This window comes from Tachypleus tridentatus, chromosome 2 (assembly GCF_004210375.1).
Source record: "Tachypleus tridentatus isolate NWPU-2018 chromosome 2, ASM421037v1, whole genome shotgun sequence".
In the NCBI taxonomy this organism is placed as follows: Eukaryota; Metazoa; Arthropoda; class Merostomata; order Xiphosura; family Limulidae; genus Tachypleus; species Tachypleus tridentatus.
In genome coordinates, this window is record NC_134826.1 from 101,322,602 (window position 1) to 101,348,193 (window position 25,592).

Below are 25,592 nucleotides of genomic sequence, written 5' to 3' on the forward strand. Positions count from 1 at the left end.
ATTGTTCTACAAAATAAAAAAAAGATTTAAACAAAACTAAATGCATAATACAGAGAAAATAAATTTAAACCCACCCATATGTTTACTTTTTTACCCAAAAGTAGAATTACTGCCGTTTGGGAGTAGAAAAGTCAGTCGTCTGCGCCCATGTATACCAAAAAATAATAATAATTCACAAAAATTAAACTAATTGCAGAAGCAAAATATTCTACCATAAAAATATTAGAGAAGCTATTAAAATATATGAAAATACAATGATCTAGGCTTTCAATAAAGTACATTATGGAAAGCATTATTCAAAGGAACAACCATGAAAAAATCGGTAGGTGAAAAAAAAATCGTTAGATGTCACTTATTTCATACAGTATACCTTAGAAACTGACGCATGGATAACAAAATTTACATTTTTGAAAATTTGTGCTGTTTTTCTTACTTGTTTTTGTATTTATAAATCTGTAAATCTTTATAACGTTCTTAAGTGTCACAAAGTACTGCATAACTTGATCATATACTTAATACCTCTGCTGTAAGGCTATGATAGATAGACATTCTGTTTCAGTGGTTCAGATGCACAAGCAACCTGTCAATAGGAGGTCCAAACAATACCAATCGACTACCTCCAAGATGTTATATTTAAATAACCCCGATGTGTAAATAGAGTTATAACTTCGAAGAATCCAGGATGTTAATCGTATTTCCGCAAGGTCGCAAAACTGGTCATGTGAAGATAGTTAAAGTCAGCCAAAAATCTCCAACCTTCTTATAAAGCATTCACTGGTGCTCAATACAACTTTCAAGCAAGCCCATTTATTGTCTATACCAATGACCAGCTAGTCAGACAAGTAATGTTTTCACGTACAATGGGTCACTTGCTTATTCTCATAAAACCATGAATTGAAGATTGAGGGTTTATTACTCTATCGTGATAAGGTCAATCACCAAATATGATTGCTGTTGAGTAGGTGTGATCAATCCTTTATCTAGATGTCTAACCAAGGTTAGTGACAGTCGTAGATATCCTTAGTGGTTTTGTTATAAAAAAAACAAATCAACAACAACAACAAAAAAACTTTTCACAGTTGGCACGTTGCGGTGTCAACAGGTGTTTATAATCGCTTTACAGAGAATATATGCCTTATAATTAACAATGGTAAATTTCACAGTTTTCTTGAGCGACCAACGATTTATGTCTATTTTGTTTGCGCTGTTAAGCTTTAAACTACGTTTTAGTATCTTGGGAAGAAACAATGATAATTCAATATAAATTTTCATTTTCTTCATTCTCATTGCAGATATGATAGTAATAATATTTGAATTACTGAGGAAATGTTGAAGACAACATTACTACACGAAGGGAATTTACAAAGACTTTCCCCGAAAATATCTATAATCTTATATGTTTTATCGGAATAAAAACAGTAATTTAACTGTTATAGGTATATTTTGTTGTTGTTTTGATTTAAGCACAAAGCTGCTCAAAGGGGTTATTTGTGGTCTGCCCACCACGGGTATTGAAACCGGTTTTTAGCGTTGTAAGTCCGCAGACATACCGCTCACCCACTGAGGTGCAAGTATATTTTGATTGGATTTGTTCAAACGTGGTTCTCGTCAATAAGTTTTTCTTTAAAGTCAAGATAAGTCTAAATTTGTTGAAATGAAAATGTTCATATTAGCATCGCCCTGAAACAGGTAGGGTAAATAAGTACTAAAACATTATTCATGTTTTAGAAAATTTTATTTTATAATAATATAAATATAATAATTTGATCATTATCTCATTTTATATATTTGTTCAGTTTTGTTGTTTTTTTTTACTTTTATATAATTTCAAATTTGTGCTTCGTGTTTATCTTCTTACATATTCAGATACAAATCCAGTTGCTGTACAGATAACTCTAGTTAATTTAAGAGAGCAGTGGAGAAAACAGCAGAGGTTTATAAACCATATCCAGAATCAGCTTGCATTGATTCTCGGAATACAAACCACAAGAATTCACAATGTGAGGCTGGTAGAAGGTGAGTTCTTAAGCTATGGATATTTTAAAGAAAAACTTATGTTTTTCATAATCACTCGTTGTATTTAGATTTGCCTAGTTTAAAATATCATCTGTACTGAATCATTAACTACTACTACATTATTCGTGGTATTAGCTTTCCAGTTCTATAGGTCATAATGAGTAAATAAGCATCAGAATAAAAATCCCATCAGTTATTACGTATTAAACAGGCATAATTATTAGATTATAGTAACACTTTGGGTATAAACTTTATTGAATAATTGTGAATAGAGAGTATACATGAATAAGTTGATTGGTTGATTTCGTGTTTTATGGCCAAAGCACCTAGGCGATCTGCGCCAAACATCCGGTAAAAAGTTAAAAGTAAATTTAGTATAATTCATAAAAGGAAATAAATGTAAAACAAAACAAAGTTTAAAAACACACAAATAGCATAAAACCAATGTTTACATTTAGTCTACAACGTCAAGAGAAAAACTACAGTAATTCAAGTTGTAAAGGATTTTCTGTAGTGTAACTGTAATTATCATAACTCGCCAGGATGACTAACGGGTAGTTCAAACAGCAACGTTAGTTCTGGTTTCCAGTTATTTAATGTTATGGCCAGTTTCTAATTTTAAATCGAACTACATGAACTGTGATTTTTAAAAGAGAGCCACATTAAAAAAGTAATATATAAATTAAAAATTTTAAATGGCATTAAAAAGATTAATGGCCTTTAAAAAACTAAAAACATTACAAAGGTGGAGAGTGTCACCATCACCAATAACACTGTCTAACGTTATGGACAAACCTTGGGACAGAACATGTTTAAAATGGTGCCGTCGTTGAGAGTCGTAACGACGGCAAGAAAGTAAAATGTGCTTTATTGTATTCTGAATGTCACACAGACTACACACTGGTGCATCAGTTCCAGACAAAAGAAAACGATGAGTTAAAAAACTGTGACCAATGCGTAGTCTAGTTAGAACAACTTCCTCTTTCCGAGGATAAACATGCTCGCCCTTTCAGCCGTGGGGGCGTTATAATGTGACGGTCAATCCCATTATTCGTTGGTAATAGAGTATCCCAAGAGTTGGCGGTGGGTGGTGATGACTAGCTGCCTTCTCTCTAGTCTTACACTGCTAAATTAGGGACGACTAGCACAGATAGCCCTTGAGTAGCTTTGTGCGAAATTCAAAAACAAACAAACAAACAAATCTTTCCGAGGAACAGGCACAGCGGTGACAGTGCCAGAGCAGACAGGTTTAGCTGCGGTGTCGGCGAGCTCGTTCCCGCGATTACCAACGTGGCCCGGTATTCAGAAAAACTGGATAGAAGTAGATGTTAAAGAGAAATGGGCCAGTCGGGTTTGAATATCGGCGAGAACAGGGTGTGAACCAACGAAAAGCGATTCCAGGGCCATTAGAGAACTAAGCGAGTCAGTATAAATAGTGAAGTTTGAGTACTGCTAGCTTCTATGTGATCCAGGACCAAGAGAAATGGCGTACAGTTCAGCAGTGAACACAGAAGCAGTAGAGGGGAGTCTGCGCGCAACCACCTAACCACAACAAACCATGGCAGAGCTCACACAGTTACCTGATTTTGAACCATCTGTATAAATAGAAATGGAAAGATGGTTCGAAAGATGTTCAGCAAATAGCAGACAGTATTTTCAATCAGGAGTGTCTACTTTTCTCAAATGATTCAAAGATAGCACACAATTGGGAACTATAAGAAACCATGGTAGGGTGGGCTGAGCAGTGGATACAGCAATGTTATTCAAGTACAAACCCAATTCATCCAACTGCGTCTGGATACGAAGGTCAAAAGGAGCAATGGCAGACCGTCTGTTCTGAAAAAGTATGGCCCACCGAGATAAGAAAACACAACCCCAGGGGTGATGCTTTGGTAAGGAACGAAGTTTCGAAGCATATAGTAAAGACAGTTGCAAATGGCGGCGATGCAAAGAAGGCTCATGAGACTCTATGTATATGTTCTGAACGAGGGAAGTGCGGAAAGCCACAGAGCAGAGCCGAAGTCCTTGATGATGAATAGGGTCCAGCATCTTTAAGGCCGAGAGTCTGGCAGAGCCATAGACCAGTGATCCATAGTCGAGCTTCGATCAAATAAGAGCACGATATATCTTTATCATAGAACGTCGATCCGCTCCCCAAGTGGTGGAAGAGAGGTTGCGGAGGATGTTCAGTACCTTGTACATTTGACCCGTAGCTGCTTGATGTGTGGTATAAAAGTCAGCTTACGGTCAAAGATAAGCCCCAAGAACTTTGTCTCAGGGACCACAAGTAGCACAACTTTACTGATACGTAGTTCAGGATTAGGGTGAATACCCCGTTGGCGGCAAAAGTGCATGCAGTCGGTTTTAGAGAAAGAGAAATTAAAGATGTTTGCTGTGGTCCACTTCAGTAAATGATTGACGACAGTCTGTGGCTGCTGCTCAATATACCTCATGTTCGACGACTGACATGAGATGGGAAAGCCGTCGACATAGAGCCCATTTGCACCAGTGAGAGGGAGTTGTTCAATGGTGGCATTAGTTTTTATACTGAAAAGTGTGACACTCAGAACCCTGAAGGACTCCAAGTTCCTGTAGAAAAGAACGGAAAAATGTCGAACCCGCACAAACTCGGAACCTCCTGTCCATTAAAAAAACATTTTAATAAAATGGGCAAATGGCTACGTAATCCATATGTATGGAGGTCTCGCAAAAATTCCATACCTCCATGTTGTATCATAAGCCTTCTCAATGTCAAAGAATATTGATACAAGATGTTGTCGTTTGAGAAAGGCTTCTCTGATTGATGTTTCAAGTCGAATCAGATGGTCCATGGTGGAGCGCTGTCGTCGGATTCCACACTGGGTGGGTGAGAGGAGGTTGTTTGATTTGAGGAACTAACCAAGATGAGCATTAACCATCCTCTGTTTCAGAGACAGCAGCTCATCAAAGCAATTGGGTGGTATTTTGAAGGAATCTTGGGATCCTTCCCAGGCTTACAGAAAGGTAGGACAATAGCCTGACTCAAAGCATCAGGAAAAACATTCTCCTGCCAGATCAGGTTAAAAACAATCAGAAGAATAGCAAGAGAAGCAGGAAATAGATGGCACAGCATGTCATAGTGTACATCATCAGGTCCAACCGATGTACTACCAAACCGATGAAGGGCCAGTATGAGTTCCACCAATGTAAAGGGACGATTATAGTCATAGAGAGAATCAGCTCGAAAGGAAAGAGGTGATCGCTCCGCCCGAGTCTTGATGGCTAAAAAGGTGGAGGAAGAAGCAGAAGTGCTTGATACCTGGCAAAAGCTTTCACCTAGAGTATCGGTGATGCTCCGGGTATCAGCTACTTCCTGGCCATCAGAGAGCAAGATTGAGAGGAAGATAGAATTATATTACTCACTGACCTTTCGAATCTTGTCCCATTTGACTTTGGAACTGGTGGTAGAAGATATGCCGGTTGTGAACTTAATCCAAGATTTCTTCTGGCTTTGACATCTTACCCACCAAGCATGTGCACGGGCCTGTGCAAAGCGATGTGGTTCGAAAGTGTGAGATATCTAAGGAAAGTATTTCAGGCCCATTTGTGAGCCTTCCGTACCATGTGGCAGGCAGGATTCCACCATGGATGAGAATATAGTGGAAAACGTGTCGAGGTTTTCGGAATACATTGAGCAGCTGCTTGTATAAAGAGGTAGTTACAGCTGCCACACAGTCGTCTATTGATGGCTTACAGACAATGGCAGGATTAAGTTCTGCAACAGCATTAAAAGAGTGCCTGTTTGCCTGATCCAGCTTCCACCGGAGCACGCAGGTCGGATGGCATCGACCACAGCCAGTCTCTCTCAAACTTATAGGAAAATGATCACTGCCTCGTGGATTATTGTCAACCCTCCATGAAAAAATTGTGAGAATGATGAAGCGGAGCAAATTGAGAGATCAATAGTAGTAAAGGACTGACTAGGTGCATGAAAATAAGTGGAAGAACCAGGATTAAAAAGAGAAATGTTGTGATTAGAGAGCATACGCTCTACAGAGCGACCTTTCCTATCAATATCAGCACTTCCCCAGAGGGGATGATGTCCATTAAAGTCCCTCAGGAATAAAAAGGGAGACAGCAACTGTTCAATGAGAGCATCAAGTTCCGATTGATGATATGTCTCTCCAGGTGACAGATAGAGAGAACAAACATTGATGGTATGACCCAAGGAAACACGAATAGCTACAGCTTCCAAGGATGTGTGGAGTGACAAAGACAGAGTGGGCACATGTTGATCAACCAACAGTGCCACCTTTCCATGCACTCGTCCATCACACAGTTTGTCATTTCTGTACAAAAAAAACCGTTGAAAGGTGACTGTGTCGGCAGGTTTCAGAAATGTTTCCTGTAAGGAAAGACACACAGGATAGTAGGAAGCAATCAGTGTTTTGATGTCATCCAGATTAGAACGTAAACCTCGACAGTTCCATTGTATCAGTGTGGCCCATTTTATTTACATGTAGGCGAACTGGGTTTACGACGATGTCTTTTTTCCTTACTGTCCTTATTCGAGGGAGGTCTATCGACCTCCATGGATCCTACCCTGGGTCGATTGGGCAGGTCTTTGCTGTTGGAAGGGGATTCTAGATACTGAGGACGTGAACGAATGATTGTTTTGCATCTTGGGGTGGGAGAAAACGATCCGAGGAATGCCTGTTCCGAGAACCAAAGGATGTAGATCTTGTGGTTTGTTGGAATGTGTGTAAGGGACAGAGATGGGTGTTGAAGTTGATTCATCAACTTTTCTAACCATGAAAAGACTTTTCATTTGTTTGGATAACGATTCTTTTGGAGGCTCAGAGATATCTGTCTACACTCCCACTGTAGTTGTGGAACGAAGTTCTGCAGCATAACCCGAGATGAGGTGGTGGACAGCAATTTTCGATCCTCAGGATAAATAATGTTATGAATTGCTTTCAAACGCTGCATCTCTTTTTCTTCCAACCATTTAGAGCAAGAACGAAAGTAGAAAGTATAAACCCATTGCAATTAATGCAATGAGGGTCCGTTTCACACTCGTAGGCATCATGGTCCTTGCCACCACAACGAGCACCCGTCAAGAAACCACGACATGACGTCTTCGAGTGACCGAACCGCTGACACTGGAAACATCGGAGAGGGTTTGGAATGTGTAGCCGTACTCTGCAAATAAGATAACCTGTCTTGATGGTGGTAGGTGAACGAGGTGCCGTAAATGTGAGAATGAGTACATTTGTCGGCATCATAATTCCATCTTTGCAAGTGGATATACGACTCACCGCAGAAACTTCTTGGGTTAAGAAACCAGTAAGAATCTCTGACTCGAGAAAGTTCTTCAAATTCCTCTCAACAATAACTCCTCGTGACGAATTCAAAGTAGCATGAGGTGTAACCTCAATAGGTATATCTCCATTGCCTTTGAATGCAAGAGGAGTTCACTGTGTTGAGATGTGGATGTTTCCATCAATATGTCACCAGATTTAAACTTCTTTACTGACTTTAGAGAGCCAGCAAGTCCCTTCTGAATGAAAAAGGGAGACATTTGCTCTTAAGGTTTGTCTAAAAGTGAATGCAATATAAGAAAATAATGTACAACAGGTGGTACAGATGGTGAGGATATGAATAAAAAAAGCTTTGCATAGCAAGCAGTGTAAACAATAAACACATATACAGTTAAAGATACATAAGCGATATATAATCCCAGATTTAGGTTTATCTGCTATTATCATAAAACTTTCTGCTACTTAAAGGAACGTCTGTATACGTGAAAGTTAAATAATACAGAACTTCTGTGAAGTTTCGGTTGACAGGCTTTCAACCATTTGGTCACCTAATTTTACTAATCATAGTGTGAGTTCACATATCGTAATATCAGGGAAATTTGATAGAGAAAAGGACTTAAGTTATATTTTAAAAACAAAATTTGCATAGAAGTATTTTTTGTACGTAGTTGGCTTCAATCGCGAGCTGTTGAAGAAACTCTACTCAAAGAAAGGGAACATTTGATTTATTAAACATGTAGAAACTCGAAAGGTTTATGGTATCTGCTTTTCATCTATTTTTTAGACACACGGTTATGTATCGAATAGTGAACATAAATTTAAAGACATCTTCGGGAACTGCTAAATTGATGAGCAAAAGAATAAGTCACAACAATGATTAAACATCATCATAAATAGAAATACACTTATAAATTGGTCCATAACTAAAAGGAAATTACTATAGATAAAAATGAAGTAATTTTACATTAAAAAAATCGTTTCCAATCTACCAAAAAACCTTAAGGCTACAGAATTGGTATATGCTTTATTTTTTCTTAGTAGTGATTAATAGTGACGCTTTTAAAAGTACTACTGATAGAAAGATTCAGCATTTAGCTTGTCAAGCGTTTCCTAGTTTGGCTGAACCACATGCGCTTCAGAGATCAAAATATCAATTCAATATGAAACTTTATCTCGTGATCAAACTTCTACCTCCTAAAATATATATAAACGTATGATATTTATATATGTGTGCCAGACTATAAAATACATTTTTTTAAATATTAGGAATTCATTCACTTGCCACATTTATTAACAATATTGGTTATACTAGTTACCAGATCGATGATCAGTACTTTTTATTTTGTTTAAATTCTTGATATTATACTTTTACTCGAGTTATTGTTTTCTATTTATAACATGTATTTTTAATTAACCTAAACCTCCTATGCTGGTCGAACTTAATAAGATGATATTGAGATTATAGCTTATCCGAATGATGAAACAAAGTATTTTAATCCTTATAAGTAGAAACATAATAAAAATATATTTATTTATTTATACTGGTGGTCAGGTTGAATTTTAGTTTAATTCTAAGTACATAAGCATTCTCTAATAGGAAGGCATTATTATTTAATACAAAACACAAATCAAAATCAGTGTGCTGTCTATCACAAGATTTTATATACAAATTTCTCTTTTCTTCGTAGATCGAATGCAAATTCAATTTACTATTCTACCTACATCAAGTTTTTTTGACCTGGAAACTTCACCAGTCGAAGCTGTACGCACGTTGTCTAACAGAATTAACACCGAGACGCTAAATCTAACAGATATTGTAGGTTACAAACTTCTGGCTTTGCCCTACAGCCTTGTTTTAATAGAACCTGATGATGACTATTTCAATAAAGGTAACTTAGACATACTTATGTAAGATTTGTATTCCATTTGGTCTCATTGTATATCATTTTCTGGCTATATATATATATATTGTAAACACTCAGTGTTTTTTGAAGTAAATAGGTTTCCCATTTGCATTTCCCTTTTTTTATAATAATGTAATTTAAACTAAATGGGAAGGTGGATGCATGTTACTTTTCTCTTTGTTACGCCGAATTAATTTCCAATAAAATATTCACTCAAGAAGAAATAGTTTATAAATGAAAGTCATTCATTTTACGGAAAACATCTCAGACTAATTTTATTTTATGCCACAAATAATACAAATAAAATCGAAAGAGATTAACTTAATTACTTATTTTTCGCAGTGTGAAACTAATAATGTATATATTTCTCACTGAGAGTTGTTTGATTAAAGAAATGTTCTTGAAGATATTAAAAATAAATGATCATTTTTCAATGGTATGTCATATTTAGAAGATTATTGTGAATTTTCAAATTGATAAATGTCGGTTTCAGACGCTGAATCTGCATCAGAAAGCACAACTTCTTTTGGGAAGTTCGAAACGTTTATTGTGTTGTTTTGTGGAGTAGTTGGAGTAGTATTGGCACTAACTGGACTGATTATTTTAAATAAAAGATGCTTAAAGTCAGCGAAATCAGTAAGGTAACAAACGATCTTAACCTTTCAGAAATTAGTAGAATATTTTATCCTTTTGTAGGCTTTTGCACGCATTTTTCTAAATTAGGAAAAGTTCAAAGCATGAAGGTATCTTTTGGAATCAGGAAAGTGTTCATTGTTGAAAACTATAAAGATTTTCAGAACTGCTCACATATTTTTTTTTTGAATTAAAAGAGTGCTGAATGTTTAAAAGTAACTTTCCTACAGAAATATTTGATTAACTGTTAATAAATAAATACCTCACCAGATTTTAAATTGCAGTCTTTTTAGGTCTAAAATGTATTTTGTTTATTGTGAAAATGTTTTACATTTCAAAATATTAATTACATTTTTATAAATTTTTAGATTTCTCTTATGTAGTGTTGATGAAGTCGTTCTGTTAGTTTATCATTTAATAATTACATTGCCTACTTTAAATAAATGGTGTAATATGTGGTACTAAATTTATTTCTGGAATCACTTATTATCATAACTCTTTCTCTACTGAACAGTGTTGCTCCTGCTATCTTTCCGTCATCAGTTAATGAAGGTAAGATTTTATATGTGTTAATTTTCATGTACTTATTTTCAGTTATTCTGAATACAAATATGATACGTATGTTTATTATAATTAACTACTCTCTGCGAATTAAGAATCGTTAATCTATCTTTCTTTATATATATATAACTTATACAGATATTTAATAATTCATATTTATTTGAACGAGTTTTCTAAACTCATGAGGCATTTACTAAACTAATTAGAGTAATGCCGCATGTGCGACTTTGGCTGTACTGTCGACATAATTAGAAACTATATATCTGTGCATTCTTTTATAAATACTTTTAAATATCTTCTTTAAGCCTTTCCGAAGTCATTACTTACGATAAGACTTAAGAATTTCTGAGGTTATTTTCTAACTTGTCTCACAAAGCTATGTTAGATATGTCTTAACTAAGTATCCTAACTATTGGGAATATATCGATGCTTTAAAAAAATCGAATGGTCATTTATGGTCCACAGAATTTATTCAAAACTTCCTAATGTTGTATTAATAAGTTTTTTATTTATTTTAAATGTAACGTATCTTTATTTTAATGCCGGACCGCTCCTGCTTATGTAACAATGTAGACGATACACCAATGTTCACTTACGCACGTGTATTGTTGATTTTTACACTCGATAATTTTTTGAAATCTTAGTGGATAGGCGGGAATTTCGCATTACACATTTAATAGTATATGTTACGTACATTTCTATACATACATTTAACTTAAACAAATATCAAAATATGATAGCACATCCGTCACACCACACAACATTTATTCCCACATATTTAGCAGATTTGCTCGTCTTCTTTAGGATGGGAGTTGAAAGTTGATAGCTTCTTAAGCTTGTAAATGTAACCTCTCTTATATGACTCTTCTTAATATATTTTTATCTTAACATATTTTACTTTCTATAATCAATGGAAAGTATATATTATTCGATTATTTGAAACTAGTAATACTGAATATTTTATAAATATCAAATATTATTTTTATTATGTACAAATATTAGATATGAAAAATGCAAAAAAGAACTGTCATTTATTATATCTTTTGCAGAAAGAAAATATTAGAATTCGTGTTGAATATCCCACACATTCACCTATAATTGCTGTGATAGTCATCTCGTGTGCTCTGATGTTGAAATCATTTAGGAATGCTGTGTGCTGTGACACTGAAGTAATCTAGAAATGCTGTGGTATTCATTTCGTGTGCTGTGTTGTTGAAGTTTCCATTATTCTTCTCATAAAGCCAGTCACTTGTTTCGGTTAACACTTCATTAGTTATATGGCATTCAACTTGGTCTTTTGACCTTCCATGAACCTCAAAGATTTATTTTAACTAAAACTTCTGTGATGTTACCTCATGTTCTGTTATGTTCTTCTCACAGCGCTATTGACTTGTTTCCCCAGTTGCGTCTACAAAAAAAGGTTAACTTTGAAACATAAACGTTGCTTGTTTAATTACTCATTTTCAGAAAACATTAACAGGTTATTCTCACCGAAACCGTTGTAGTTTTAAGTAATGCGTACTAATTCTGAAAACTGTCCTTTATTAGCCTGAGATAAATTACTGTTAATTTAACTGTTTTGAGTTTCATTATATATTTGCTGTAATAGGCATGATTTATTATAACATTTTTAAGGAACCCCTCGTTTAAATAAAAGTATGCTATTTTACTTTACATTTCATACATTTTCCTTTATGTACTTTTATGTTCTGAAGTAGCTTTTTTGCTTAACATATAAGTTGCATGTACTTACAAGAAGTTGTATTTATGCAAATAACAATAGACAGAGTATTATAAACGATCAAAAATAGAATACAAGTTATTTGATATACTGATTATTATTTTGATTTATTACCCAGATCATTTCCTATATTTTAAATTAATCTGAAATAGTTTAATTTGTTGCTTAATACAATCTTCCTGAAATACATTTTTAGTCATAATATTTACCTAATAGGCCATTTACTTTTGGAATAATAAGTGTTATAAGTTATTCTGTTTCATACAGCAATTTGAGTGCAATCACGTTTTATTCAGATTTTAAATAAAGATAATTCAAAACTTTAAGGGGGCTTTTGTCATGTTATAATGTTCAGTGTTCGTTACGACTTTGATTTAAACCAACTGTTTATAATATCTCTGCTCATTATCACATTTTAATATGTTTCAAGTATTGACATTTTGCTATAGTTAATTTGACTGAAACTGCGAGAGGAGTACGTAAGAGTAGGAACTGTTCCTGTTCTTCAAACTATCATATCCTTAAGATTATGTCACTGGACGTAAAAACAATGTTATCAACTAAAACTAAATCAGAATATTCTACAATAATAAGCAGTTTTTTCCCTCAAATACGTGTGTGTGTGTATCTGTTCCTTATGCATTTTTACATTTCATTATTAATCAGCACCAAGCTTGGTTGAGTGATACATGATGACACAGGGAAGGTCATGAGGGGAGAGGACTTGGACCCCTATCATATTTCAATATGATAGAATTCCTGATAAAAGAATATCTTTTTTTTTCTGTAGTGGTACTTTTAGATATTTTTCTCACACTTTCAATGTTTGTTATATGAAGAAAAAATTAAAGCACAATTTCCTATGCTTTGTTACAAAGGAGGTTTTCACCCGGCTAGTACAAAATACGCTTTTTTTGGTATATAACGTTGTTATTTTTTCTTCTGAAGGGTTAAAGCTAGCTCGCAGCCCAGCTGAGTTCTCTATTATTCAGAAATCATCTAATATCACCGCATAGTGTATCATACTTAGACATTTCTACGTCTTGCTTACGATAAGTATTGAGTAATTTAATAAAAACAAAATAACTAAGTACAGTATTATAAAAATATAAAGTAATACTGACTTTTTTATTGCAATTCTTTACAGCTATCACCATTTTTCTACAATAAAATGGTGCTGCAATCATTCGCGTTTCTGCTTTTAACCACAGTAACACATAGAGCTGTTAATCGATGAATAACGTCACTAAAATTAAAAAATATATATGTTTGGGTTGTATTCTTCGGACATTAATGTTGCCATCTAGATGGGTGGAATTCTTTCAAAGATTACATTGTAATATTTACCACAACAAAATGTTTTATTTTACAAGTGGAATTTCTTTGTGTTTATTTTTTTTTAATATCTAAAATCATTGCAGTAATTGAGGATGTAGCAAAATCAGGAATTAGAATATTGACATATATATCCATCTATTAAATGTTGAATATTTTATATAAACCGTTGTGGATTATCTTTTTTACAGTTTTTGATAGTTTCTTCGCATCTGAACTTAAATGTGGTATGAATCTTCAGTATTTGTGTGTAATTGCTTGTACATTTCAAATAAACTAAAATTCATTTAAGCCTTTAATTCGTAAAGAACTAAAATCTCAATTCCTTTATATAATTTAATAATCTCATGGGATATAAATTGTTATATGTCTCTTTCTGGGTGTTTATAGTGTCCCAAGTTGATTCATTGTTTTCTTCTTCAGTGTTACTAAGAATAAAGTATATTCCATTATCGGAAGTCGTAAATCTGCGATCATGGAACACCTCTTAATATCTGTGTGAATATGTTGAATTAGGAAGGTACTTTTTATACCTTCTTCAAAAGCAGACAGTTTGCAGTGACACTGCAGTGCACAACAATACAAAAATGAAGTTTTGATGTATGTCATTACACTGCTTATTTGCATACTGAAAACAGCTGTAATATAAGTTAATCATTTGTTTTATATTTTTCATTTTCTCTTTTTATTTTTAAACATGTTAATTTCACACTAACATTTTTTATATTGATTATATTAATAAATATTTTAATCTACTGATCATTCCTTCCCAGTTGATTTGACGTAATTAATTTGATTTACACGCTAGAAAAGTTTAGCATTAGCTACAGCATAGGCTGATTTCCTTTCATGTATGAAGTCTTATCACAGCACATAGTAGTGCACAGTCCATAAAGCTTGGCATCAGGTATTTCACCCTCTAATTATATTCTCAACGTTCTTTTAGTGCCTAATTTATTTTGATTTAATTATCCTGTGTCCTTTTCACATACTTACAACGCTAAACAACGGTTTTTGACAAAAGTGGTGAGAAGAGCACAGATAGCTCATTGTGTAGCTTTATGATTAATTGCAACCAACTAACCAACATCGTACCACTTCCACATTTCCATCATATTTCAGGCTACGAAATTAGGCTAATAACAAGAATTTTTACTCAATAGCTTTCTGGTCTTAGGATGCAAATTCAACCAAATAACACGACTTATTGCTTAATCTAACAGCTTTCTTCTTTCATTATACAAGCTTATCCTGGTAACTAGATTCCTTACTCAAGTTAACAGTTTTCTGCTTTCAAACTAGTAGCTTAACCGAGCAAGTTAATTTTTTATTCAGTTAGACGCCTGAATGCTTTCAAACTTTAAATATGTTTTAGTTGTATGCTTATTTTTTTTAGAAAAAATATTTATTATTTTCTGTATATATTTTAATTTTTAATTAGAAATATTTGTTTTGCATGATCTGCAAATGTAACAAATTTTTATCAAAAGGTAATATTGTGAAATTTATTGAACTATTTATTTATAAAAAATATTGCAAACATGAAATAATACATACACGTGAGAAACTGTATTGTATTTGATTTTTTTTTCTAAACAAAAGAAGGTTTTGCCTGCAAGTTAAAACCAATGTAATCTTCACACTATTTTGTTACATGTAAAAGTAATACTTATCGGTCTGGAGTAATAGGTATTTATAAATATAAGGCCATCTGTATCAGCCAAAAATAAGTGATGATTTTCCACTCATTTCTGCAATCTTACAGAAGTATCTTTTTAATACCAGCAATGTATTTTAAGAGTAAAGAAGTAACCTGTAGCTAAAGAGAAAATACTAGGCATTAAATCTCTCGCTTTGATTTTACAACTCCAATCGGCAGTTAAACATAATTACCAACAACAACTCGAAGATAATTATTTGGAATATTTAATAGAAGTTTCGTAAATTTCAAAATTTCTTCTTAAGTATGCTATGGATTCGAAAATTCACAATGTTAATTACACAGAAACGTGATACGCTATAAGTCAAGCGACATTAAACATTTTGTATATAAAATAACAAAGGAGAACTAAAAGCGTTAGAATATGAATACTATGTAAAGCAAATTAAGTCATTTGTTTGACTTAATTGTATTTGTATTTGTTTAATGTATTGTTTAATACATAATAATATTATGTATTATTTGTAATAAATAATTTGTCTGTTTTAGCTTTGTTTTAAGGGCTGTATGAAGGTTATCTATGTTATATGTCCTATATATAATAATTATATAGCGTATAATGATACGCTATATGTCAAGCGACATTAAACATTTTGTATATAAAATAACAAAGGAAAAACTAAAAGCGTTAGAATATGAATACTATGTAAAGCAAATTAAGTCATACATATAAAAATGATTTGAATCAACTGAATAAAGTGTATTAATTACAGACAAAATAAGAGCTCTTATGTATAACGTCCCTACTGTCAAAAGCTCAGTTTCATATTTAGTTGTTAGAATTATTTTAAAGTTCTAGAAAAGTCTTAATGTCCTTGTTCATTACCTAGGTAAATAACAGAGTCTGGAGAGTTAATAGCTTTTCTCCAGGTTTAATTGATATGCCTTTATGTTAACTATTCATGCTTTAAAGTGATGCATAGTTTCACCAATATATGAAGCCTTATACTTATGGTTTCTGCACCAATATAAATGAAAGAGGCGAGCAAAATGCGTTTCGGTACACGATTTCAATTGTGAACATTTTTTTATTCTCAAATTAAGTCTAAAATAATTTTCAGATGAATCTTAGAATAGTAAGAGTTATATAATATTTTCATTTGTTTCATTATAATAGAATTCTGTTTCCCAAGATATAATAACCAAGAGTATAAGGGTAGTTTATGGCCACTCCTACATCAATCAGGAACCATATCTTTCCCACTGTACTCCAAAAAGAAATGTGACATCACAATTTTTAATACAAGTTATCCTCTTCACTCCCAAAGTTGGTGGCTGGACTCAATTCAGACTTCTCAGATTTCCTAGAGCAACAGTTGAAGTATTCACTGCCTGATATTGGCTCCCTTAAACCTGTTGTACCATTGGTCAAATCTGATAACCTTATCTACCTTGTTTCTTTGAGACGAAGGGGTAGTTCACATGAATGTGACCTAATGATCCACAGACAAAGCAGGTGCTTCATTCTTCCCTTTTGTAATGATGGCAAGGTTGAGTCATGAGTGTTATGTGTTCTGTTAAATAAACCACAACATCTCTGCTTTCCAAGGCAATGATCTGTGGGGGGTTGGTCATTCCTCTACTGAGTTCAAACCTGGTATGACCTTGGAAAGACAGTCTTTCGGAAATGAAGTTACCACAGCTAATGCTATATGATTCATCCTCTCCTATGAGTGATTCAAATTTACCACTTCATATCACATCATGATTGTTACTGCCTCAGATGAGGTGATAAAGTTTCATACGCCCAGCTGATGCCACATCGTTTCCATGGGTAGTTCTTCCACAAACTTGTCTATGAGGATATCTTTACAATAACGCTATAATACGAATAGAAAGAAACACATGCAAAATTATTTTTTCTCAGCTTTTAAATACGATTATAAGCGTAACTGTTCAAAAACATGGAACTAAGAGTAAGTTAATCACATGAAAATAAGACATGTTTATATGTCCTTTTCAGTCTACTATTTCCTATAGATGCATGAATATCTAGAACTTTAAGGGAAACATTCAGGACAAAGAATAAATATAGAATAACTATTATAATATTTCCATAGACAAAAGTATATTGTATCGATGCGTTCTCAATCTTACATACTTCAGATTTGTCTCAAGTCAACAAGTAATTTTAATTTTAAGCCATTAAACTTTAAATATAAACTGGTTGAGAACTGGGTTATTCCTTGCGGTCTTTCAAAAACACCAATACGTTACTCAGAGAACAAAACTTTTTAACAATGATAAAAAATCACAATACTACAGCACGCCCTTAAACGAAGAATGCAATACGTAACAAAAGACAAACCTTAAAAATTATAGTACTTTGCAAAAATAATATAAACCATTATAAAACTGGTTAACATATACAAATAAATCCTTTAAAGATAAATATAATATCTTACTTAATGTAAAACAGTAAATAATAGCTTTTTTATGCACTGTAATATATTATAATAGCAGATAATGCACAGAGAAAACCCTTTAGTGAAGAAACCATGTATAATTTAAAACTAAATCATTTAATAAAGCTCCAAGTACAAACACACACTCAAATATCAATAAATTATTTTAATCATTTGAGGAAAATTACCTTGTCATGATCTTTTTCCAGAGTTACCTACAATACTTAAAAAAAGATACTTTTATCAATACATATCAATAAACGTGACATCAAAACATAGCTTATAACTAAATTTTAATACATCTTTTAAATTAATAATTCTAAAAGGAAGTATTTCAATAAATTCTCAAAATCTGAAACTTAATTTTTTATGTCACATGACCGTTATTCATTTCAAATTTCATGGAATTTCAGACTTACAGAATACATATTCCGACCTAAACTGTTAATCTGTATCAACAAATCATTTTGCTTTACAGTGATATCAACGATGAAGTGAAAGCCACATACTACACCCGTCTCTTTTCAAAACTTTAATGAATTTTATCTGATATTTACTTATGTATTATTTGTAATAAATAATTTGTCTGTTTTAGCTTTGTTTTAAGGGCTGTATGAATGTTATATATGTTATATGTCCTTAATTTACAAGTGAGATACTATAAGGAAGGCAGCTAGTTAATGTCACCCACAAAAATGTAAACTGCATATTAAATTATATAAGAAATTAAATAATCGTACTTTTAAGGACATTGGTTATAATAACTGCCTCATACAAAAGTGTATAACGTGTATGAACTAATATATGTTATGATAGTTGCCTCATTGAAATAAGGATTTCACTTGTGAAAATAAAACAACAGGTGGTTTAAAATTATATAGAACTATAGAAATAGCGTCTGCCTAAAGTAATGCTATTCTTCATTCCAAAGAAACTCTGTAACCCTTTGTAAGTGCCAACTCATAAATAAATCTAAACATTTGAAAAACGCTATAGCTTTTACTAACGTTATGTTTGTATATAGAATCATAATAACAGCATCTACTTTTGTTAGGCATGCACAATAATCCTAGTAAGACCATCCACCTAAAGAAATACATCTATCTTTGTAAAACGTTTACACAAACACTATTCTTAGTAACACTGTCTTCTTTTAGAAAACGTATTTAATATTTTAGTTATGAAGATAAAATGAAAATGAAATTTATGCCTAGTAAGACCATCCATTTATAGAACCTTAATGAAACAATCAGCCTAGTAGCATTATACTTTTGCAGCAACACTATCTACCTAAAGAAACATTATCTGCCTTTGTAAAACTTATGTATTTTAAAGCTATAAAGTAAGATACGTAAAATAAAATATTTTTACAAGAACAATAAAAAGTATACTTTTTATTTTACTGTAGATCGGAAAAATCATTAAAATAATGATAATGTAATTAAATATAATTAAATAAAATTGATTCAATTAAGCGTCGTTAAAGTAACAGTTTACTTGTAACATAATCAAATCTATACTTTAATGACATTTTGAGATACTCTGTGATGATATCATTACGATGTAGCAACATATTTTCTGAGTAACCTCTTTTATCATGGTAACATCTGCTTGTCATGGTGATCATTGGATCCGATTATTTGAACTATGAAATCACGCCTAGCAATGTTCTCCCTGTCTTTAACATGCCCTAGTTATGCATCCTCTGGTGACACCTTGTGGAACTACCCCTTCCCCATCTGAGGTCGACACACTTGTGACTAGCATTGAGTCTAGTAACTACAGACGCAACACCCACTACCACCATGAAAAACTGTCACTTAATACAATGCTGTGTAAGGTCATCGACAACTATGTCTTTCAGTGGTCTTTCAAGTGATAATCAGTGAATATAGTCCTACCTATATGTAATGAGAATGATTAATTACCTGGTATTGCATGCACTTCTGGGTAAATGTGAGGTATTCTAGAGACTAATATATCTGGTATTTAGTTTGTCTGAAACTTCTAACTGATCGATTTATTTCTAGAGCATGGCCTTCAACAAACAAACTTGAGAGAAGCTATTTAAAATAATTGTCCAACGTGAGTGTTCTGATAAAACACATATTTGAACTGCTTTTTAAGCGCATTAAATAATAATAATAAATCAAGATTGTTCACTTTGTGTAACACTTTATTCAACATTGCTATTTTATTTTATGTCGACTTAATTAAGGGAGAATCTAGTTACACCTAGTAATTAATATCCTGAATAAAATCAACTGTTATTTTACAGACGTATTTGACAGCCCAAATATATATATTCTCTTAACCTCAATATAAAAGAGAGAGGATAGAAAGATAAAAATATGACGCCATACCGACAAAACATCATTATGAGAGAGTGTACCACCAGCTGCTGATATCTGTACTACATTTTACTTGACGTATTGTGGGATTTGAGTTTAAGAATACTCGTAGCAAGGGAATGGCATTTCTCACAACTATAAGAACTTACAACCAACAAAAAAGTTAGGTGCCAAAGAAAGATGGCTATTTTAAAGTTGTTATTGTTTTGAATTAAGCACAAAACAAGGTAAAATACTATCTGTACTCTTTTCACCACGGGTATCGAAACCCAGTTTGTAGCGGTGTGATTCCACAGGTGAACTGTTGTGCTACTTCGGAGTTTCATCGTGGTAGAAAAATATTATTGTTAAAGGGTTGTGTACTAGGTCTAAGGCTGTTACATTTCTTTTTTTTCCAGAATATGTTTGTATGACATATGTTATTCCTTGGTTAATTGTTTTTTTTGTGTGTGTATTATGTGTGCTGTTTTAAAAGGCTCCTTCCTGTAGGCTTTATTTATAATGTTATAACTTTTCTTGAATGATTTACTCTAAGTTTTGAAAATTTGTGCATTTTATTTCAACTTCTGTTTTTATAAACATTCCTCAGTATTATTAAGGGTTTAAATGATATGTGCGATGTTTGCTGTTTCATGTACTATTATTTGATTTTTTTGTTTAATCCATTTATGCACACAATATTGAAATTAGTTTAAAATGTTTTTAAATATCCAAATCAGAAACAATAGTTACAACAGAACTGCTGACTTCATTTCTCACGTATTTTGTTAGAACTCAATGTTCAAATTCCGTATTAAATAACACTTATTTAAAATGGAAGTACGAAGTGAGCTGAAATTTATATATCTGATATATTAGCTGTAAAACGTTAAATAAAAACAACTTTTGAACAAAAATGGAAGATTTTCTTAAAATACTTTTTATTAATGCATTACACTGGGGTTAATTTTATAAAACTACTGAAATGTCTTATATTTTATAATTACTTAGGTTTTAGACGTACGTAACTACAGTAAACAACAGGTATTCATCTTTCCACAAATAATGGATGTATTAGAATGTTAATTGTAGTTTGTGATATCACGCACCATTTCAAACGTGCGAAAATATTCATGTTTAGTCGGATACAAGCAAATTAGCAAATGTTTATTCTGTTAAGAATTAAATGTGTTATTGTATTACGTTTCAAATTCAGTGATTTTAAATCTTCTTGTGCAACTTATGTAAAGAAGCAGTTAGGAATTTACTCCTTATTTTATGTGTTTTAGCTTTTGCCAAATAGTACGATTGAATCAGATAGTGGTCTGATTTAATATTGCACAACTACAGAAGAGAACTCCACCTCGTAAACATAAAGCATATTTATTCTATTAGACAGGTTGGACTCGCTTATATATCTTGTACGCTATGAGACTTAGTAGTCAAATGCTACCATTCAATCCCCCAAAAAGTAGCACGAATTTGTCTGTTGTTGGTGTTGACTAGTTGCTTTCATTTTACTCTATCATTACAAAACAAGAGATAAATGTGTGTAGATACTTCTCGTGTGGCTTTGATGAAATTACCAAACAAATAAACAAACTGCATAGTGAGTAAAAACGTTTAAGACTTCGTGAGAGAAATTTATCTTCAGTATCTCTACGAAGTTAAATGAAACAACATTATTTGTAACTTTATGGTGGTAAGCCTAATAACATTTTTTTTTTTTTAAATCCGCCTTCTGTAACTCCATAACAGAAAAACAAGTTACGTCTTCTGTAGTGGTGGTGGTGAATGAAAGTTCTTTTGTACTTTCATAGTGAGAGATCAGATTAGGTTTTATATAGCTTCATGGGTAAAAATAATAGAAAACTCTTACTATGTCGTATCAACTGTACTCAATGGTATTATCAAAAATTACATTTTGTGTAACTACATGGTGGTAAAAAAAGTTAAATTGTTTGTAGATGAGTAAATCAAATTTCTTTTTTTTGTAGCTCCATTTTGGTAAATCACATTATGTTTTCTGTAGATCAGTGGTGATAAATTAAATTAAGTTTAAAGACCTGTATAGCTCCATAATGGATCAAGTTACTTCCTTTGGTAAGTTCTTGGTGGTAAATGAAATAAAATATTATAAACCATAGTGTGCATGTAAATCATATTAAGTCTTCTGTAAATTCATGGTGGTAAATCGTATTTCTTATTAAGTAACTCCATGATTTTAAGTAGATTATGTTTTCAATATCACGATGGTGATAAAATATATTATGTCTTCTGTAAATTACTGACGACAAAACAAATCTTGTCTTCTCTCTTTTTAAAAATATATTTAAGCATTCTATAATTCTGTAATAGTATGCCAAGTCCTGCTTTTGTAGCCGAGTGGCTATAAATGAAATCACATAACCTGTAGCTCGATGATGGTAAACGTAATCATGTACAATGCAACTTCATGGTGGCAAATCAAATTATTCAGTGATCGTAAATTATATTATATCTTTTGTGCCCATATGATACAAAAATCAAAATATGTCCGCTTAAGCTTAGATATTTCAAATGAAATTACATCTTCTGTAGCTTCAGGACATTGAACCAAATTATATCTTAAGTATGCTCATCATATAAAATTAAATTATTTATTCTGCTCTCCTATGGTGACCAGTCAAGCTATGTTTTTTCTGTCAGAGATTATAAATAAATTTAAGACTTCCATAGCTAAATGATGATAAAACAAATTACATCTTTCTTAGCATCATGGTGATAAATCATATTATATCTTCTTTAGTTGAGTTTTGGTTATAAAAGTTTTTGTTCTGTGGCATCATGGAGGTGAGCCAAATTACTTCTTCTGTAACTCCATCATAATGGGTCAGATCACATTTTCTATAGCTTCATGATACAAAAATCAAACTATTTGTCTTGTTGCTCTATTACGGTACATCCAGTTACATCTTCTCTTGTTCAGTGAAGATAAATCGAATCACATCTCAGGTACATCCAAGGTGGTAAGTTGAATTAAATATGCTGCAGTTCACCATAAAAAGTCGTCTGTTTGATTTCAGCAGACAAACGTTTTTCTCTCTCTCTAAGTCTTAGCTTAATACTGTATAGTTGGAATTTCATTGGACTTAATATCCTCTTTTCTTTAAATCTCAGCTTAACGACGTATAAATTGGATTTCGCTTATAAAGACTGTATAAAGTGTTTTGACTGTATTTCAATGGACAAGAATATTCTGTATTTTCAAATGTCAAATGTAGCTTTTTGTGAAATTTATAAGAAACACTAAAATCACAACAAACCAACTGATATAAGATTACTTATCCAAATGTATCTGCTTAGACAGTTTAGACTTCATTGACTATTAATCAAGAGTCATTAATCGAAATACATGGGTTTGATAACACTCGAAATACAGTTATGTCTTTGTAACAGTAAGATTAAGACTGCATAGATTTAATTTCACTAGGAATAAAATTATCTGGTTGGTTATTTATGGCGAAAAGCACCAAGACTATCTGCATCAAACAACTGGTACGATACCTGAAGAAATAAAGAGTAAAATACGATTAAAAATAAAATAAAAACAAGTCAAAACCAGAACCAGTCTTATGCAAAAGAAAACTTCCTCCCTCCAATTCTTATGGAATCAAGATGGCCAAACAACGAGAATAAGAAAATATAGTTAGGAGGTTGCACAGAGTTACCAGATTTTGAAATATCCATAAAAAGAGAAGACGATACTTTCAATCAGAAGTATTTGCTCTCCTCAGATATCTCAAGAAAAAGTCAGAAGTGGGGATGGCAATAATCTGTGTCAGAATAAACTGAACATAACACTCAGCAATATTGTCCAATGTCAAAAACCATTTCGTTCAGCAATGGTTTGATAAGTCGAATGAATGTTGGAACTGCAAATACTTATTCATGGATGAAAGCAGAGTCAACTTCAGACGGAATTTTATCGCAAGGATCGAAGTCTTGTAGCATACAGCATGGAAAGTTGCAAATACCCGAGGTGAAAAAGAAGTTCATAGGACTTAAAGTACAAATTTTGTACCAGTGAAGTAAAGAAAGCCCCATTCAGAGCTAAAGCTCTTGATGATATATAGGGTCCATCAATCAAGGCAGAGTCATTGGCTAAATCGCAAACCTAGAACCACAGTCAGAGTTTGAGCAAACGAGGGAATAATACATTTTTAACATCTAACATCTATCTGCTTCCTAAAGAGTGGAGGAGAAGATGGAAAGGATTTTCAATGCCCTTGTATACTTGACAAAAACTGCTTAATATGAGGAATAAATGTCAACTTAAGGTCAAAAAGAAAAAGTTCCCATAACTTTATCTCAGTCATCAAGAAGAGAAGATAATTAAGGAGGATTTAGAAGATGAAAAGGTAAAATTATCTGCTCTGGTACACCCCAATAAGCGAGTAAGAACCATTTGAAACCGCAACTTAATCAACCTCATATCCAGCTACCAAAAAAAGACGTGGAAGTCATCGACATATAAGCTATTTGCAACAGTACTAGCAAGTTGTTCAGCGATAGAATTGATTATGAAACTGAAAAATGTTGTAAAGGTCTAAAAGGAACACAGCTCTACATTATGATTCAATAACAAAAATCATTTTATTCGAATAACAGCATTTAGTAATAAATTCAACACTTATCGAAAACACAGTTAATAAACAAGTGCTTATTCAGGGCTTCACACCAATATTAATAAATATGTCATCATAAATATTAATAAAGCAATAAAAATGGAATTAGAAAAAGAACCAGAAATAAAAAACCTAGTTCCTCCCAAAAAATAATGCAGCAAATACAATATGCCAATAATACCTTTCATTATCAATAACAGTGTCTAGTGAAAAGCAGTAGTAACTATCTTCTTCATTAACTATCTCGTAACTTTCTCTGTTTCTCTTAGTGAAGTCAACCAATCATGGTAGATATTTAGATGGTGAGAAATTCAAGTTATTTCTCTTTTATGACTTATACCTAATTTTAGAAGTTGTGGTGAATAAAATTCAGGGAATAAGCTATGACTTCCATAAAATTTTAATTATGCTTTGATGACTTGCCGTGGCCAAGTGAGAGAAAAAACCAAGAAGACCAGACGTGCAAAGTGGATTTGCTTTATTGTTGTTGTAATGAGATAAAAGTGAAGCTTCAATTCCGATACACACGATCAATGAGTCACAAACGGAAACATTAGACGTAACCCGTCCCAGAAACGACACAAGAGTAGAACCATAGTTTATTTCTTCTTAATGACAATTAAACAAAACATATAACATTCTATAATTACAGTTAACAATTTCAAATTAGGAAACAAAATACATTATTTAATAACAGGCAACTCAAACAGTTTAAAGATGTAAATATATAACAATTCCAAAATGTTAGTCTTGTAGTCCATTGTTCTTTCTGGTCAGTAACCTGAAAAAGGAAAAGGGTGGAGAAGAACAAGACATAACGCTCAAAGTGGTTCTTGAAGTGAGTTTTGTTTGTTTTGTAAAATGATATATATGATGGGAAAAATAAATTTGCCCCATGGGACAGGTGTTTCTGCGCAATTTTGGTGACATTCGTACAGATATTAGTCCCGTTTTTGCACTTGTAGTATTTATATGCGAGG

The 25,592-nt window shown here is 32.8% G+C and overlaps 1 protein-coding gene across 1 annotated transcript in view; it reads left to right on the forward strand.

The window, feature by feature from the left end:
- Positions 1 to 12,785, forward strand: part of LOC143244700 (uncharacterized) — a 170,376-nt gene extending 157,591 nt beyond the window's left edge. Inside the window, exons 33-37 of the mRNA XM_076489818.1 lie at positions 1,867 to 2,016; positions 9,005 to 9,205; positions 9,714 to 9,861; positions 10,368 to 10,405; positions 11,464 to 12,785. Of these exons, the coding sequence (XP_076345933.1) occupies positions 1,867 to 2,016; positions 9,005 to 9,205; positions 9,714 to 9,861; positions 10,368 to 10,405; positions 11,464 to 11,477 (551 nt within the window). The 3' untranslated portion in view covers positions 11,478 to 12,785. The remainder of the gene's footprint in view (positions 1 to 1,866; positions 2,017 to 9,004; positions 9,206 to 9,713; positions 9,862 to 10,367; positions 10,406 to 11,463) is intronic.
- The last annotated feature ends 12,807 nt before the right edge of the window (positions 12,786 to 25,592 follow it).